At 43.5% G+C, this 16,494-nt stretch overlaps 1 protein-coding gene across 1 annotated transcript in view; it reads left to right on the forward strand.

Moving 5' to 3' along the window:
- The first annotated feature begins 1,209 nt into the window (after positions 1 to 1,209).
- The window catches only part of LGR5 (leucine rich repeat containing G protein-coupled receptor 5), a 1,130,716-nt gene continuing 1,115,431 nt past the window's right edge, over positions 1,210 to 16,494 (forward strand). Inside the window, exon 1 of the mRNA XM_078673922.1 lies at positions 1,210 to 1,484. Within this exon, the coding sequence (XP_078530048.1) occupies positions 1,237 to 1,484 (248 nt within the window). The 5' untranslated portion in view covers positions 1,210 to 1,236. The remainder of the gene's footprint in view (positions 1,485 to 16,494) is intronic.

A 16,494-nucleotide genomic window follows, 5' to 3' on the forward strand; every position in this document is an offset into this window, starting at 1 on the left:
CATGTTACAGTTAATTTAAAAATCACTCACAATTGGAAAAGACACTTCAATCTTTGTACAATCTTTGTATAAAACAGCTAACTGTTTTAAGTCTATAAACGGATAATTATCGCAATGTGACGTTGGATATATATATATTTTTTAACAGGCTGAAAACAACAATTAGTTGGTTAGTTAATACTGGTTGGTGAACACCAATAAATTATACTAAAAGATGTAAAGGGACTAGCCCTGCCTTGCACATTATGACCTGGAAATTGTCTCCTAAAAACGAACAGACTGGTGTTGATGAGATGCAATCACTTGCTGTTAATTGTAGTGATGGGCTCTTGGAAGGTCTTGTCCAGGGAAAACAGAATGTACCCTCTATGTAATGATGCCATAGAGTCGTTGAAACATATGTTGTTTACATGTTGGTGGCTCAAGCAATGCAGAGCAACAACGTAAGATTTTGATCAACTCAGTTTCGGATGTTTGCTACATCAATAAGAGGGGCCTGTTCGAGTGATTTTATTGAAAGATGAGAATTATGATACACTGCGTGTGTTTCTATGCTTTTGTAAACCACAAATAAACGATACATATTTTTTAAGTTTTTCAATTAACTCGAAATCGAATCGGGGATGAATTATGAATTGCATAAGCATTTGATTATAGATAAGTATACTATTGTCTCCCTCCCCTTTTATTCTTTATTTGTTATAGCAAAAAGTGCCATTGCAATCATTTCATTAGCTGAATTGGTTAAAATAAAGAGGGTGTGAACTTCGATTAGCATCGCGACAAAAATCTTGGAAATTAAAAGTTATGTTTTCACTTGCGTTCGGAAAAATTACAGAAGTCAAGAAGTGTCGTTTCTTCCTCGTGAGGAGCCTTGTTTCTTCACGTTTCTCACCCCCTCATCTTTATGGCTCCTCTGATCCCTATCGTTCCTCGTGCTCTGTTTCTCCTCACACCTTCCTCTCTCATTTCTTGCTCGTATCGTATCTAACCTCGTTGCCTACTCTCTCTCACCATGACATCGTCCCTAGTGCTGTCTCATCCAGCCCTCCGCTTTTTCTCATCTTCCTCCTCTTGTCTCTCACCCCCGATTCACTCTCTTCTGCAGCCTCCTCTGTATTCAATAACTTCTGCGCTTCGCGGTCGACCGCCGCAGCGTCATTGGCTGCGAGCATCACTGACGTCACACTGAGAGAGGCTGGGCTCGATTGCTTTTAAAAGCGGCTCGAGCGGCAGATGCTGCACACGCCTGCGCCTCGCGCCAGCACCGTTCGAAGCACGCGCCCTCCTCAAACACCAGCCATGGAGCCCCGCACGTTTGCGCTCCTGCTCTGCCTGCTCCCTCCCGGCCTGGCGCTCATCGCGGACCGGGGCTGCCCGAGCCCCTGCTACTGCGAGTGGGACGGGGCGCTGCTCAGGGTGGACTGCTCGGACCGCGGACTCTCCGCGCTGCCGCGCAACCTCAGCGCCCTCACCAGCTACCTGTAAGTGCGCTCGCGCGGCCTAGGAGGTGCCTGTTATAAATGCTCTGCCACAGCAATGTTTACATCGTTTATGACGGTCTTCGCAGCACGTGCACCCCCTTGCACCTCTCCCTGTCTCTGCGAGCACAGGTGCACAGAGGACAGGGTGTAATACTAAGGTATTAGACAGGGCAATGCCATAAACACAGCGGCGGGAACGACTGGAGGGTGAGTCGAGAGTGTAAAAATATAGTACAGAATAGAGGGTAACCCCAAGAGGTAGATAGTTATGGGCACGGAAGAGAATATAGCCAGTCGGTGGGCCATCGGCATAGCTGCCCTTGTATGCGAGAAGGCTCAGCGAAAAGGACAATCTCGTGGGAAAAGTGGATGGGTTATACCATGACCGAAGAGCATAGGCAATAGAATCCATGGAGGTCAGCTATACTAATATCACAGAGGAAAGAGCTAAACCACAGCAAGGAGTAAACATTGGGCAAAGGAAAGGAGGGTGTCATAACAGGGAAAGGGCAGAATGATCCCAATGGCACATAAGCCAGGGTAAGAGCATTCGCACAAAGTAGAGGGTTATGCTAAGAATGCAGAGAATACCACGTGCGCAGGTGCCACGAGACTTAGGGTGAGGAGGAGCCCTGCGCATTATCATGGTGAAGATGAGAGTGTTGAATCGCAGGGGCACAAAGAAAACGGGGAATAATAAGAAACAAAGAGAAGAGAGATTATGTTACATTCATTGTAACAGTGAAATACTAGTCATTTTTTCAATGTAATCCCCTTTCGTCTCACTAGTAAAGTTCCGTTTGCACTGGGGGGATGCACAGTCCATACTGAGAGGACCCAAAGTGGTCGATTGCAGCTGAGTCAAGGTCTCCCTGTCGCTTCACGCACTGAGTGCCAGAGGAGGCTGGACACACGCTTGCAAAATTAGGAACAGACTACACATAGCAGGCATCGTATTGCAATACACACCTCAGATTTGTTTTTGTGTCTTTTAAATGTCCACAGGTACCTTCTTTGTCTAGTGCACGCACAATCACCGTAAATGTCTACAACGCGATTGTGAAAAAGGTCAACGTTGTGAAATGTTCATATTTTGTTGATCGGCAGTGGAGCTGCACGTCTATGAACGACTATTTGATCTGTCAGTGGCGATTAGAGAAACCCGCGGTTCACCTTTGGTCGCAGGGCAAGATTCGAACCGCCGTGTGACCTTAGTTGTAAGAAAACAGCGGCACTCGACCCACTAGGCGTGGATAAGCCGCTCACCGGGTACACAAACGCAGAGGGTGTTTCATGCAGGTGTACCGATCACAATGTGGCCTTTGTCTGCTATAACCGACATTATCTTTCTGTTGCACAGAGCATCTGAAAGTAGATTTCAATGCCAACGCCTGGGTAGTAGGGTGTGGATATTTGTAATTTGTAATTGCATCTATATAACGCGAATATGACACTCCCCTCTTCCTACACACTGCACGTGCCTCTTGCTTGAAGAGGATGTAAACATCCCCGTGTTGGAAGCGGCATCCAGCTCTGCGTTGGCGTCAACAATTTGATCAGTGCCCCATAATTCCTGAACTAATAGTGTACGAGGCGCAGGCTCAACATGCTTCTATGGTTTACTATTGTGACTGACTGGAAACAAAACCGCCTGCGTTACAGAGAGGGGTATGACTCAAAACACTGCGCTCTCACTATTGTGAACCTTCGGCAAATGTTGTCTGCATACCAGTGTACACTGTCTGATTGTGTGATCATGTTGATGGTGCATACATGATTATGGACAGTGTGTGGCGTCATACACCTGCACCCTGATTGCCTGTATGGGTTTAATTGCCTATGGGGGCACATATGTCGTGAGTGCATAGACGTGTGCACCACTATTATGTGTGCCTGCTTATGTTGTAGCTGCATCAAGTCCTCCTCCCTTCTTGTCCTTGTGTATGTATATGTTGTGGACGCATATAGGTTTAGGCTGATTGTGTGTACATGCGTTGATCTTGTATGATGTTTTGCTTGTGTCAGTGGTGCCTAGTTAGTGGCTGCAGGCACGTGTACTCCACTGGCTTTTGCGTTGTGGTATTTATGTATGTTTGTTGTGGGCTGGATGCATGCACGTGTGGCTGTTTGTTTCTGTGTGTTCGTGCATAGACTGTACCAGCGCTTTAAGTGGGCAGGGTCCTGTCTGTGCTCAGCATCCACAGTTCTAAAAAGCAGGTGCTGAGACGGCTCCCTATCAGGCTTTACATTTTTGCCCTCACTCTCTGGATGAATTTATTTTTTTACTCTGCAGAAGTACCACTGCTCAAAAACTTTGATGCAACTTCAAAGAGACTCGTTATAGTTCTTTAACACTCATCAATTCAGAGTTGAAGCATTTTTGGATATTCTATACAACGAATCCATAGTTGTTGCTTATTTATCTTATGCAGCTAACAACCACTGGCAAAGCCAATACTCCTGGCTTGTTGTAGGTGTAATGTTACTTGTTGTATTATAGATCTGGATGCAATGACAGAAGCAGCACATTACTAGTCAGGTGGCATACTATGCTAAGGACAGATTTTTACCTTAGCTGTTTTAAGCCACGCCCTAATTACACCAGCCACACTCCTTTGAGAGCCACCCGCCCCCAGTTTTTACCTCCCACTTAAAGCTCTGGCCTGTATGCATTATGCATTTTTGTTAGTTATGTGTAGATCTGTATGAGTGAATGCGCGACTGAAAGGTATCCTATCTGCACATGTGTATGAATAGTGTGTACACAAGCACGTGCGTGTTGAATGAGCAGTGGTAGGCGTGCGTGAGAGAGAAACAGATAATGAAAATATTTGCACAAGTCTAAACTCGATAGCATTCGATAGCACAATAGATGAATCTTTAGAGTTCAATACAGAATTCCTCATCATATGTCGCATACGTGAATTGATTGATACTTCACACTGCTTGACAGGGTGGCTGGATGACTGTTCTCCGTGTGCGCAACGTGTCTGTGAAAGAGACTTTGTGCCACCCTTCCTGCCACTGTGTGTGTAAAGCAGTGTGCCTGGGAAACGTTAGATGGGTGCTATGTTGTGATATTCATTCATATCCGTCCGCAATGGAGCAATGGCGGGGTGGGGGGAGGGAGGCTTCTCCCACTGGTGCGTTTTTATGAAGATGATGCTCTGCCACCTCTCTTTATAAGGTTTGGGTTGTCCTCCGGGCTCCGAGGAGGTCTGTCTACTTTAGAGCAGTTTTCGTAGGTTCGATGCCGGTTCCATGAGTCAAACTCTCCTCTTGAAATGAAAAACGTGTACCCAGGAGATCTGTAGTAAGTGCACCGATTAGCGTAATGCCATCTGAATGGAAGACAAAAGCTGACGTTTACCGCGCGGGGTTATATACAGGGTCTGTGTTTTATGGCTTTTATACTGACAGATTCGGACTGTGCACGCTCTGGCTATTTGTGTCACGCCAGCATCAGCTAACGATTAATCAGCAGATACAAGTCCTCAAGAGGTGTTATGAAAAGTCCGCCAGGGTTTAGTTCAGGAGCATTATTGCCGTAACTCGTACTATCACAAAAGATTGGAGAGTGCTGACGATTAGCGTGCGTCACGACCCCTCCTCGAAGGCGGCCCCTATCCCTTCTTGATTTGTTTCCTTCAACCAGGAGGACGCATTTGTTATAATCAGTGCAGTCACTCCTGTAATCTTTGATCTCCCCCAGTGCGGAGAGCTGTCAGGGCCGTGGCCAGGCAGAGCCCAGGTTGTTCCCGTGCTCCTGACAGCAGGGCCAAGTCATTTCGCATTTCAGAGGCAATCTGTTCCACCTGGCTGGAGAGAGTCAACTGTGTGCAGGGGAATTTGACACTAAACCCCGACCAGAGGCGGCGCCGTCAATAGAAGTAGGAACTTGGCAGCTACAGAAACGTAGCTCTGCAATGTGAAGAATGAACACCGTGGATGACGCTGGCGACCATGGAAAGCAAAGAACAAATGTAGCAAAGGCACAGCCTGGGCGAGCCGCGCTATAAACGAGGTTCAACACATCCTTTAACCGGCCCTTCTAGCTGCGCCGCACGGCTTTGAGCTCTGAGTTCCAGATGAGCTGTGCTGCACTCTGCTCTGCTGGGATAAGGCTCCCTTACTGCAGCACACTGCACAATGATATGCTATTGACCTGTGTAACATCTATATACCCTAGGTTTCGTGCTTTAACCATCACACCCTGAATGTATCCAGGCTGTTTCACTGCTTAATTTAAGCCAGTGGTTGCAGGTAGGGCACACCAGTCATTTTTGTTGGACCGGAAATTATTTTTTCTCATTAGACTCTGACCAAGATCAAAACAGTGAAAGAAAGAAGTGAGAAAGAAAGAAGAAAAAAACACGACAAAAGAAAACATCGGAAACCTGCTAGAGTGAGATAAAGAGGCAGTGAGTGTACAGTGGTAGATTAAACAGGCATGAGATGGAAGAAGGCTGCGCAGTCTTGGTAGTCGGCATCCCGAGATTCAGTAGCGTTGTCTGCTGTCCTCTGGTCAACATTTTAGTACCCACCACTTTTACAAAATAAGCACTGGTTATTGTTAGCGAAACCCAGGTTATTGTCGAGTTTGCTGCTGATTTTACCATGCCCCCTCTTTTCTCTATCTGTCTTCCATTCCACTTTCTTTCACAATGATCTCTCTCGTTTCCCTTCCTTGCTACTTCCCCCTTGTCTCATATGTCTCTTGTTTTAATTTTTCCCTTCCGTCATATATCGTGCATCTGGCTCTCTTGTTTTCTTTCTCTCAATTCAATTAATCAAACATTACTCAAATCCACTATTGCTTCTTCAGCACCTCACAAGTCGGGGGTGGACGCAGGTTAATTTGGTCACCCCACTATTTTGTCGTTCTACCTTGGCCTGTGACTGAGAAGTATTACCATGTGGCTTAGCACTGCAGTTTTTTGCATTTGCAAAGACTGTCCTAAGAATGTTTGTAAATATCAATCCCACTAGCAGCATGCCCTTTATTTGTGGGAATGTAGCATGCAGAGTGTGTGCCGCTATACATCACTAGAAAAGGAGTGGTATCAGGGAGTTAAATCCTTGGTCTTAAAGAAAAGCCATGGGGTTTGGCTTGAAACATGTAGACCACTAGAAAGGCAGGTACATTATCATCTTCACTTTCTATTTCCCCCCATTTTTTAACCATGCCGCCTGGAGGCCAGTACAAAATGCCATTTACATAATAGGCAGGTAGTTTGAACTTTTACTTTTCACATAATACCACCCACTCCTATTGCCATAACTTAGAATACATCTGTAAGGGCTCCCAAGTAAAACATAGGTTGCAGCACGCCCTGTTCCGCAGCGGAATGGGATGAATCCAATGATGGAGCAGGCCACCAAGGGGTAACCCTGGTGGGTGAGAGTTATGTAATAAAACCAGGCGTTTTCATGGTTGTATGGAGGGTTACACTATGTAAAGTGGAAGGGCTCTTTTGTTTATGGCAATATCAGTAAGAGGATGAGCCCTTCTGAGGTTTTTCCTCTTATCTTCCTCTTTTTTTATTGGTATAAAAAGTAAAACCAAAATGTTCTTTTTACATTATTTTATGTTTACTGTTTTTTGTTTTTAAAATAGGCCATTAACCATTTAAGTGAGAATTATAAAAGCCTGACATCACTTCTTGTGACCTCACTACTTGTGACGTCATTGTGATTTGCATATGACAATTAGTAACGCCACTGTTTTCCTTAAAACTTTTGCCATGTTTATTGGCATGACCTATTAGTCTATAGGCATTGAAAATAAATAAATAAGTTCACAGGTATTCATTCCATCTCTCTGTTGGTGTCACACATTGACAAGTATTCGGCTGCTTTTTCTGCCTATTTTTGGTGAATACAAATCATCTGCCATTCCACCTTCTTCTATTTTTCTCTTTCTCTCTCTCTCCTTCTTTCTTTTCCTCCCTCTTTTTTTTTCTCTCCCTCTCTCTTTATCTCTCTTTTGCCCTCTACCTACCACACACTTCTGTTAGCTTTAGCTTCATGAATGCTACTTCTGGCCTTCATATGACAAATCATTTGAACATTTGAGAATAAGGGACAACTAGTGTGGACAAGGAGTTGCAGGGTGTGTAATTGATTGTCCTAGCAATTATATGCTTTTGATGTGGGATTTAGTTATTTCACAACATTCTTTGAACAGAACCTGCTGGTTTCTGTGGCTTAATTCTGCTAAAAAAGTAGAGTTTGGCAAGTCATAAAATTCATAGGGAGAGCCAAGCCGCAGTTGAGTTAAGCATCACACTTAGTTATAAGGCCCAAATCACGAACTGACCTCATCCATCAACCTGATACCAAATGTAAATGATGCAGAAAATGTTATGTAAAAACAAGGTATATGCTGCTTCAGTTTAATATTAGGTTATTGCTTGAACACCTGTGTTTCAACTGAGTTCATTACATTATACTGCAGTGGCATTTGTTAATAGTTATATTTGTATTCACATTTTACCCATAAAGTTTCCCATCTCCAGAGATCTGACATCACGTCCATGTGTAAACCAATAGCTGTCAATTTGTTGCCTGCACTGTTTTGTACTGCCAACATTTTTGTATGTGGCAATATTATAGAGTGTTGAACTACATGAAAGTGAACGCTGTATGTGTAAAATGTCATAATGTCTTTTTTTAAAATAAGGCTAAATATGAAGTAAGGCAGCTTACTATACTTATGTTATTATTGTTGCCTTCCCCTGACTTAGCAAACATTAAAGATTAAGTACTTTAATGACGGCAATTACAATGAGTTGTAAAACAAAGGGTTCTCCTTTTCATTGCTGATGAAGATTCTGACATCGCTTACTATTAGCATATCTCATTACAATGTTTATTAATGCGACCTTCCTGTCTGCATTGAAATGTAAGCAAACACTAGCTATGGAAAAACGTAGCAAGGTTAAAGAACTTAATTTTCCTATATCACTTAAGGCAATTTTTGTTTTAAAAATGTGGAGTTGAAGAAAACGAGAACAGTTTAAAGTGGCAAACCAAAAAAAACAAATGTGCAACACTATAAGGGTAAATATATTTTTTCTTATGTTTGAGTTCCCGGTAAGCTGTTTCTGGCCTCCCATGTCGATGGTAACAGCTTCAGCCGGTTCTGGCTTTTTAACTACAGGTTGTTACATCATAGTACTTATAGTTTTATTTTAGCAACTTCTAGTCTTCAGCACACCAAATGCTTCTCACAATAAACCTGGACTGGTGAAAAGGTGTTAAACCTGACACAGTTAGGGGCAATTCACAAATGAATTTATGAATAAGGGAAGTAATACTATAAGAATACTCTTTTACATACACTTACATGCCTTTGTTAATCGGTCTTAAAACGTCCAGCTCCGTATTAGTAAAAGAGCACAGAGAACACCCTTCTTTCTGTTTGTTCTGTATATGTATGAATATTCCTGGAATATTTGCTTTTTCCTTCAATATTTGATGTTTTTAAAAGTACAGTAGAGTACTGGGGTTATAATAATACATATGCTCTAAAATGCCATTGCAAATAGGTCTAGTACAGGGTTCACTTAGAGATCTGCAGGGGTTCATGTACAACTTAATGTGAGTCGTCAGAGTTGGTCTATCCATTGGTGTTGACTGTCTGCACCAGTGCTATACAGAATAGAGATTTTGTTTTTTTTTAGCTTTTTGCCCCCACTACATCTCAAATGAGTAGTACAGAAACAAAGGCTAAAGTTGTCCTAAGTTATTTTCAAAAGTGTCAGGTGAATGTGTGTAGCTCGTTCAGTGATATATATATATATATATATATATATATATTTCAAAAAGTTCCGAAAAGCCTCGGCAAGCCAAAGGATAGACGAAAATTAGAATGGAACCACCAACTCCGTGCTGATCTTTTTCAGTGCATTTATTTGTGCATAAATAGAAGCCCACAAGTCGCCATGACGCGTTTCACCTCAGCCGAGGCTTGATCACATATATATAATTTTTTTTTTTTTTGTACCTGTGTGTGGAACCGATATGAAATAAATACCACCTTGACAAGTACACCCGACTGCTCGAGTGATTAATGTGTCACCTGAAGTGGAGTGCATCGGCACAGTCTTCACTGTGCTTTGTGAATCGTAATATATATATCTATATATATATATTTATATATATATATATATTTATAAACTTTTTTTGTTTGTTTACGTTTCATGAAGATTTGACAAACAATGCCAAAAGTATTTAGCAAACTAAAAAACATATATCCTACGGTAACTAGGGTCTAACTGTAACTACATATTGGCAATTGTCACTGTGTGTATATATATATATATATAATATATATATATATATATTTACGTTTCATGAAGATTTGACAAACAGTGCCAAAAGTTATTAGCAAACTAAAAAAAACATGCAGCCTACAGTAACTAGGTTCTAACTGTAACTACATAGTGGCAATTGTCACTGTGTAATTGTTAGATTTGGGGGTCTCTAGTTGGCACAGGGTGGTACTTGTGACAAATAGGGACCCATGCCTCTAGTCAGGGTAAAGGGGTACACTCCTAAAATAAACCCTGTTCACCCCCTTGGTAACTTGGCACGAGCAGACAGGCTTATCTCAGAGGCAGTGTGTAAAGCATTTGTGAACACATACAGTAATTCAGTGACAACACTACAGATGGACACCACACAAGTTGTATATTAAAAATAAGTGTTCTTTTATATAGATTTAACACAAGACGACAAACGACAAAAATCCACAATACTGTACTTAAAATGATAGAATTAGCTTAGTTCTCTTCAGATCTTAAAATGTGACACTTTGAGTCAATGTACCTTACAATGCATCACGCTTCTACAACGAAAGTGTTGCAGAGATAGAGATGCGGAAAAGATCCGGTGCAAAGAAATAAAGACGTGGTTTCCTTCGTGATGCAACATGCTCTTCCGATGTTGCGAGAGGTCTTGGCTCGATGCGTCAGCTGCATCGGCGACACCCTTGTTCCGTGATGCGATGACATCGGCTTTGGCGGCGACACTCTTCTCCGACGATGCGAGACGCTTCCACTTGATGCGACAATTGCAGCAGAGACACCCTTGTTCCGGGATGCGATGACAGCGGCTCCGACGGCGGCACGCAACTCCGTGGATGTGAGGCGCTTCTTGTGATGCGGTGCAATGCACCAGCTACAGCGTTGTCATCTCTGCGACGTGACGGCAACGGCTGCAACGGCGAAATGCTTCTTCGAGGTTGCGAGACGTTTCTTGTGATGCGGTGCAATGCGACAGCTACAGCGGGGTCATCTCTGGGATGCGGCTGCGACACGCTTCTTCGGGGTTGCGGGACGTTTCTTGAGATGCGGTGCAATGCAACAGCTACAGCGGCGTCATGTTCATGATGCGACGGCAGCGTCTGCAACGACGACACGCTTCCTCTTGAGTCACGCTTCCAGCTCGCAGTCCCTCAGAAGGCCCAAAACAGCAGCAGGCACTTCCAAAGAACTCTTGGGGAGCTGGGGCTTGAAGTCTGTTGTCCCTGAGACTTCAGCAGGAGGCAAGCTCTTCTCTCATGCCCTTGGAGATCCTTCACAAGTTAAATAAAGTGCACACAAAGTCCTGTCTCCTTTCTTTGGCAGTCAGGCAACCACTGCAGGCCAATCCCCCAAGCAGCACTTCGGCTTAGGGATAGTCTCTCCTCAGTTTCTTCTGGTTCCTCTCTTCGGCAAAGGTTTCTTTTTGTTGTTCAAAAGTGATCTAATTTCTCTGGGGTTGGGGTCCCCTCTTTTATACTACTTTTCTCTTTGTTCTCTGAAGGCAGAGAGGCCTTTACCTAGTCCAAACCAGTTCTGGTCAGTCCTTCTCCTTTCACAGTGCAGGGCAGAACCATCAGACGCCCCACAGGAGGTGGAGCCAGCATTGTGGAGGGAAGGCACAGCCCTGGAGCACTCTGTTGACATGACTCCATTTCTCCTTTCACAGTGCAGGGTGGTAAAGTACCCAGGTGGAGCCAGCATTGTGGAGGGAAGGCACAGCCCTATTCAGGTCCCAGGTGCAACTCCTCCCTCCCATCTAGAAGCAGATCTCTCTATTCACCACTGGGCTGACTCGCCATGTCTCCTGGAATCCCCAGCCCCTGTCACTCAAACTCCAGACAAGGAATACACAACCTAGCAGAGAAAGGCTTGGATAGTTAGACAAGAACATGCCTACTTTCTAAAAGTGGTATTTTCAAAGACAGAATGTTAAAATCAACTTCATTAAAAGATGTGTTTTATCATTCTGAGTTCAGGCATACTAAACTCGAATTTCTACCATGTTCCCTGAGTCAGTTAGGATTATAAAATGTAATAATCTATCTGCCCATTCTGGCCTATAGAGAACAGGTAGCCTTGCCATAGTGAAAAACGAAAATGGCTGTAATTCACTATTAGGACATGTCACATACACCAGGGCATGTCCTACCTTATACTTACATTGCACCCTGCCTTTGGGCCTACTTTAGGAGTGTCTGATATGAAGAAAAGGGAAGGTTTAGGGACTGGCAAGGGGGTTAACTTGCCCAGTCAGCATGGCAGTACCAGACTGCACACAGGCTCTGCAATGGCAGGCCTTAGACACACTTTTACAGACTGCTTCTGTGGTTGGCACAACCAGTGCTGGAAGCCCACTAGCAGCATTTGGATTACCAGCCATGGCCCTCCTGGTGCACGGTACTAGGGTCTGGCAGGTAAACCAAACCAGACAATCATGGAATCACTAATCCATACAATAGGGAGAGCAGTGGTAAAGTGCCCATAGTCATAAAACCAACAAAAACAGGTCTGACAAAATACAGGAGAAAGGCAAAAAGTTCAGGGATAACCCTGCAAAAAGGGCCAAGTCCAACAGTAATTATATATATATATATATATATATATATATATATATATATATATATCATATATATTTACACAGTGACTGTGTATTTATATATAATGTTACATAGTTACATTGCCACTATGTAGTTACAGTTAGAACCTAGTTACTGTAGGAAGCATGTTTTTTGATTTGCTAATAACTTTTGGCAGTATTTGTCAAATCTTCATGAAACGTAATAAAAAACTTCATCCACCTCAGCTCACTTCTTGAAAGTTTCGGGATGATACGTCAAGCGGGGGTTGAGAAAAAAGGAGGGGTCCCAAAACACAATTTCCCTGTACAATTTCCACAGGGATTTTTGAACAGTGCTACAGCCCAAACAGCTGAATGGAATAATAACTATGTTCCATGACTAATCAAGATACAGATTTGATATTGTCCAACTTCATGTCACCGATGTTGTTTTTATCTGTCAGAAATAATGTCATTACACCTGTAGTTAAGTCAAATGAACTGAATCAATTTGTAAAGTGTCCTTCCTTTATTTAGGTACTACTCATCACATTGATTTAACTATGAGTGGATATTTCAGCACTAACACTTTGATATCTTAGCACTAGCACTTTAAGAGTTTATCAAATGTACTGTGTTATGTATCAACACTGCATTGTTTAGTTAAACACGCTGCAATATACATTGTATTACTTAATAATTCTAATGATTTTATCAATTTTTGACTTCAAAATGGTATCAACAACCAGATACATTTATTGCTACACAATTCTACTGTGACTATGTACACCTTTCAAGTTATTTTATAACATCTTATTCTTATTGTTAGTATTGATGCAAGAATCTGTTGTCTAGGTCTATGAACATTGCTCGTTTCGATTTTGCACATTGGTGGTTGTTCTTTTCACTATTTAAATGAGGGTAATATTGCAGCGTGTCATGTGATCAAGACTGCACTCTGACGGTCGAAATGTGTCATGGCAGGCACTAGCCTGGATTAGACTATGTGCTGAGAAAAGAAATTAGCAATACAAAAGGGGATGATGGACGGAGCGTTTGAACAAATCAAACACTCACCCCCAGTCAACTGATCTGTGTTTAATCCATCACCATTCTTTAGTTCACTCAGCCACCCCAGTTCAGACATGGCCATATGCAAATCAGTCTGACCCTGTGCCTCATGGGAACAGTCCAGCCCGAACTTCCAAGCCATGTCTTCCCTAGACCGGAAACAAGCATCCTGGGACCGGTTTCGGATTCATAATCCTCATCAGCCAGGCTATCTTGAATCCAGTGGCCAAGTGAACAAGGGACTCACGTCAGTTCAGGCTGGACTGTTCCCATGACGCACAGGGTCAGACTGATTTGCATATAGCCATGTCTGAACTGGGGTAGCCGAGTGAGCTAAAGAATGGTGATGGATTAAACCCAGATCAGTTGACTGGGGGTGAGTGTTTGATTTGCTCAAACGCTCCGTCCATCATCCCCTTTTGTATCGCTTTGTTCGCCCTAAGTGTGGGAGGGTATGCTCGGACGTGAGTCCCTTGCTCACTTGGCCACTGGAATCAAGATAGCCTGGCTGATGAGGATTATGAATCCGAAACTGGTCCCAGGATGCTTGTTTCCGGTCCAGGGAAGACGAAGCTTGGCAGTTCGGGCTGGACTGTTCCCATGAGGCACAGGGTCAGACTGATTTGCATATAGCCATGTCTGAACTGGGGTGGCCGAGTGAGCTAAAGAATGGTGATGGATTAAACCCAGATCAGTTGACTGGGGGTGAGTGTTTGATTTGCTCAAACGCTCCGTCCATCATCCCCTTTTGTATCGCTTTGTTCGCCCTAAGTGTGGCAGGTTATGCTCAGACGTGAGTCCCTTGCTCACTTGGCCACTGGATTTAAGATAGCCTGGCTGATGAGGATTATGAATCCGAAACCGGTCCCAGGATGCTTGTTTCTGGTCCAGTGAAGACATGGCTTGGCAGTTCGGGCTGGACTGTTCCCATGAGGCACAGGGTCAGACTGATTTGCATATAGCCATGTCTGAACTGGGGTGGCCGAGTGAGCTAAAGAATGGTGATGGATTAAACCCAGATCAGTTGACTGGGGTGAGTGTTTGATTTGCTCAAGCGCTCCGTCCATCATCCCCTTTTGTATCGCTTTGTTCGCCCTAAGTGTGGCAGGGTATGCTCAGACGTGAGTCCCTTGCTCACTTGGCCACTGGATTCAAGATAGCCTGGCTGATGAGGATTATAAAGCCGAAACCGGTCCCAGGATGCTTGTTTCCGGTCCAGGGAAGGCATGGCTTGGCAGTTCGGGCTGGACTGTTCCCATGAGGCACAGGGTCAGACTGATTTGTATATAGCCATGTCTGAACTGGGGTGGCCGAGTGAGCTAAAGAATGGTGATGGATTAAACCCAGATCAGTTGACTGGGGGTGAGTGTTTGATTTCCTCAAACGCTCCGTCCATCATCCCCTTTTGTATCGCTTTGTTCGCCCGAAAAGAAATTAAGCACTTTTTTTACACAGTATTACCTTGGCGTCTGGTGGTCTGTACCTTACAAGCCTCATTGGGATCGGGTAAGCGGTGGGCCAGGATTTTTTCAATTGATGTGTGTGTATGTGTGTATATTCTTCGTCATTTATCCGATTTCCAATCTTAGATCGGTGACGCCGTGGGCATCTGGCGAGTATTTCCTCACATATATATATATATATATATATATATATATATATATATATATATATATATATATATATATATATATATATTCCAAAACTCCCCCTCACGAAGGAAAGACGAGTCGCACACTTGACTTTGCTGTTTGCAGGTATTTATTTCTTTTTTGAACAGCATGTGGCTTTTTCCTTATGCATTTCGTTCATTCCACGAACTTCCTCAGAGGCGAGCCAACACCCAACACGCCGCCAGCAACCACTACCAAAATGCCTTTCAATCAAATACTTTTTCCGGTCGCCAGATGGACTTTTTATACATATTGCATTATGGGGCTTGTGGTGCTTAAGTGACATGTCCGTTTTAAAACCCTCCAATGGGGGGTGTCATTTAAACATGCTGCTACGGGTTTCACTCTCCATAGTTCATCAATATTATTCTCGCAACAAGTCAATTATTATCCTACCCATTTTCAAGGCTGGATACATACCCCTTACCAAAGACGGTCCTTGGTGGCACCTCGTTGCTCTTCGTGTTTCCACGGACCCACAGTTCGGTTCAATTCGTGCAACGTTGTGGCGCTCTTTGGGTGATGCGTTTACTCAACGGCGGAACCAAGCCGTTACATATATTCCAAAACTCCCCCTCACGAAGGAAAGACGAGTCGCACACTTGACTTTGCTGTTAGCAGGTATTTATTTCTTTGTTGAACAGCATGTGGCTTTTTCCTTATGCATTTCGTTTGTTCCACGAACTTCCTCAGAGGCGAGCCAACACCCAACACGCCGCTAGCAACCACTACCAAAATGCCTTTCAATCAAATACTTTATATATATATAAAATTACACAGTGATGATTGCCACTGAGTAGTTACAGGTAGAACCTAATTACCGTAGGATGCATGCTTTTTGGTTTGCTAATAACTTTTGGCGCTATTTGTCAAATCTTCATGAAATGTCAAATAAACGTCATCCACCTTCTGGGTGATACATTTAGCGTGGGTTGAGAAAAAAGGAAGAGTCCCAAACGCAATGCCCCTGTGCAGCTTCTACAGGGATTATTGGACAGTAGGGATTTTTGAACAGTGGTACAGCCCAAACAGCTGAATAGAATTACATCAAATTTGGCAGAAAGCTAGATCTTTACACAGAAAGTGTGCTTTTTATGATCCATCCCCATTAGAATAGGTACATAGCAGGGATGCCCTATGTCCCAAGTTCTAAATGCCCTTTTCATTGAATCCTTGGCAGCCGCTGTCCGTCAAGATCCTCTTGTTAAGGCCCTCCTGCAAGGCGCACTTAAGATGAAGGTCTTCGCACACGATATGATCCTCTATATAACAATGTAGGAGCAGAATATCTCCAAAGCATTTGACAAAATTCATACTTTTACGGACACATTGGAGGGTATAACATAAATCATGCTATAACAGAGGCCCTCATGTTTAATACCCCCCTCAATTTTACCTGT

The sequence above is a fragment of the Lissotriton helveticus genome, chromosome 1_1, assembly GCF_964261635.1.
Source record: "Lissotriton helveticus chromosome 1_1, aLisHel1.1, whole genome shotgun sequence".
In the NCBI taxonomy this organism is placed as follows: Eukaryota; Metazoa; Chordata; class Amphibia; order Caudata; family Salamandridae; genus Lissotriton; species Lissotriton helveticus.